This window comes from Hipposideros armiger, unplaced genomic scaffold, assembly GCF_001890085.2.
Source record: "Hipposideros armiger isolate ML-2016 unplaced genomic scaffold, ASM189008v1 scaffold_1001, whole genome shotgun sequence".
Lineage (NCBI taxonomy): Eukaryota > Metazoa > Chordata > Mammalia > Chiroptera > Hipposideridae > Hipposideros > Hipposideros armiger.
In genome coordinates, this window is record NW_017732351.1 from 512689 (window position 1) to 515727 (window position 3039).

The following is a 3039-nucleotide window of genomic DNA, read 5'->3' on the forward strand; positions in this document are numbered from 1 at the left end:
AAGCCATCCTAATACCAGTGGGGTGGCAGTCTGCATGCCATGAAAGCCTCATTGGCCTGGGAGACTAGGCACACCCTGGGCTTTACCTGTATGGGTCCCCACCTCTGTGGCTTCCTGGAGAAGCACTTCCCAGACTCAGAGCTGAAACTCATCTAGAAGATGGGCGGCCACCTGACTGAACTCCCCAAGTTGTCGGGCCCCAATCTTGGCTGAGCCGGCCTCATCTTCAGGTGTGACTAGGAACCTCGCAAGTGCCGAGTGGCCTTTGAGGGACACACCTGCTGCATCCTCCTGGCCTACCTGAGCCTCTCCTTCCTGCCTCGAGGTCGCTTTTTGACCACCCTGGAGCCCTCTCCCAAGCTGCTGACCAAGTGGAAGCAATAACAGAAAAAGAAAAAAGAAAAAGCCACCTGCAAAAGACTCTTAAGAAAACAAACATTGTCATATTGAACAAAGAGTCTGCTTTTAAATTTGTTTTAATTAAAATACTCTACACATTTTCATGGCTCATAGCTACTTCTTTTTATATGTTACAAATAAGGAATTTCTACAGAAAATATATATATCAACACTGAAGAATTGGTGCACCTCGTCTCTGTACCTCTAAAATGTGTTGTTTTTGCCCATTTTTGCTGATGGTGAAATTCTTTCACAATGACTGCAAGAGTTCATCAAGACCCCAAATAAGAGACTGTGAGTCAGTGCCTAAATTCTGATCAGATTTAGTTCACAGCCACACCCCTTCCACAAAAACTATGACCTGAGAGTTGATGCTCCAAACAGCATGTTCCAACCCACCCCTCAAAAGGTGTTGGTTCCAGTCTCTCACAGCGCTGCCTGGTAACTTGCAATGGACAAGAGCACAATTCCATAAAGTCTGAATGCCTAAAACCAAGAGCTTTATGTTATGGTGAGATAACTGTGATGTGGGGTCATCAAATAGAAAACAAATAGTAAAAGTCAGTTTTTGATAAGAGTACTTTCTTTGCTTAGGCCTTTCTCAACTAAACATGAGATTTCTTGTTTTGTCTTGTAGAGTCTTCTTAAAATTAAAGTTCATAAGTATTCCCTCAGGACCACAATTCTTTTGAAACCCATTATACACACTAATTTAGAATGCATGTTAAATAAGACAGGAGTAACAGGTAAAAATGACCTAAGGTAATTTCTACAAGATGCTTTTCTCTTAGATACCAGTCTTGGAGGCAATCCAGTTGCGATAGGCAGTCACTCGCATATAGACACCTGGCTTATTGAGTTTACCACATTCTGAGCCCCAGCTCACTACTCCAACAAGGTACCAAATATTTCGAGAATTGGGATAAACTAGTGGTCCTCCAGAGTCACCCTAAATAAAACAAAGAATATTTATCATTATGAGAATTTACTCCCAGTTACTTTACTTACACAAAATGATAAGCCCAGATGAAATATATGATTCATACTTCATAGAGACCATAGGAAGGTGTATGGTGTAAACCCCTGCTTCACCCTTAACTGTAACAATGTTATTCCCTAGGGCTCTTTGAGGTTGAACTGAACTTTGAAGGCTTGAACTGAACTTTGAAGGCATGAACTGATAAGTTACAAGGTCTAGTTCTATGAGAAATCTTTGGGAGACATATATTATTGATATACTCCAAGTATCTGAGAAAAGTAGCCAGGCCCCTAGCCGTGATGAGACTAAGAAGGTAAGAGAAGTGGGCTGGAAGTGATTGAAAAATTTCTGAGGTTGATCCTTTATTGAAATATGGTTAAAAGTATGGACTGTGATGCTAGACTACCTTGTTTTGGATTCCAATTCTCTCACTTTTTAGCTGTGTGACCTTGTGCAAATTACCTTCCTCTGCCTCAGTTTCCTCACCTATAAAATGATAATAATAATAGCTATATCACAAGGTTGTAATGAGGATTAAATGGATTAATATTTGTAAAGGGCTTCAGTCTGTGGTTGGTTCAGAGTAAATCCAACATAAGGGTTTATTAAATACAAACACATATTTTATGTAGGGGAGAATTACTTAAGTGCCAAAGCCAAGAGGGAGTTTGACAGGATTATCGAAGTGTAATTAATTGCAATGGAGAATTGTCTCTCTACTGATAATTTTCAAAAAATAATAACAGTTACTTTAATATTACATGGTTAATGTGAATAATGTTCAGGCTTACCTGGCAGGCATCGATATTTCCTTCCAAGTACCCAGCACATAGCATTGTGTCTGTCACCAAACCATAATATCCTTCCCTAGCATTACAGGTGTTTGTATCAATAATCTTCACAGGTGCTTTCTGAAGTAACACTGGGTATTCACCTAAAGGAAGTAAACATCAGCAAAGGAGCTGCTCTGAAACAGAGCAGCTTGGAAAACTTGTTTTGTCCTCTGTACATAAGTCATATATTTGACTCTTGCCTATTAGGATGAAAAAGCCCACTCAGTTCCCTGACCCAAATCACTGAAAAAGAAATGTTCAAAGAATAGTTTGAAACAACTGCCAAATGCTTCCGTTCTATGTCCTCTTTCTTCTTACATCTTTGGACTGGAACTTTCTCAATTGGGTTCTCCAGATTAGGGAATTTCCACAAACAAATTAGACTCCTTGGAATGTTCCAAACCAAGGCAATTTGCAAAGTCGTAACTCTATTTCCTGAGAGATCCCCTGGGAGTACCGGGCATCAAGAGGTAAATGGTGCCTTGGCACCTAGATCACTAATTTTTTTAAAACCTTATACGTTATGTCAAGTTTTCCCTGGACTTACCATCATATGAAAGTGCTCCCCATCCTGTAACAACAACTCCTTCACCTGGTTGAAAAATCTGTGTGGCCTCAGGAAGACAAACTCGATGCACATCATTATTAAATAAAACTTTGTCAGTGAGCTCTATAAGTGCAATATCATCATGATGTTCACCCCGAGTGTAGCTTTCATGTATAATAATGTTTTTAACATAATGTTGCATATAGGGCGGATATACTCTGGTGCCAAAGCTGACAGTGTAGTTTCTGGGATTTTGTGTCCTAAAGAAACAAAAATTATAT

The 3039-nt window shown here is 39.8% G+C and overlaps 1 protein-coding gene across 1 annotated transcript in view; it reads right to left on the reverse strand.

Annotated features, from left to right (window-relative positions):
* Positions 1-458: 458 nt before the first annotated feature.
* The window catches only part of LOC109375903 (transmembrane protease serine 11B-like protein), a 12082-nt gene continuing 9501 nt past the window's right edge, over positions 459-3039 (reverse strand). The window contains exons 7-9 of the mRNA XM_019631461.1: positions 2759-3018; positions 2170-2312; positions 459-1348 (exon numbers count right to left, since the gene is read on the reverse strand). Coding sequence (XP_019487006.1) covers positions 1187-1348; positions 2170-2312; positions 2759-3018 — 565 coding nt within the window. The 3' untranslated portion in view covers positions 459-1186. The remainder of the gene's footprint in view (positions 1349-2169; positions 2313-2758; positions 3019-3039) is intronic.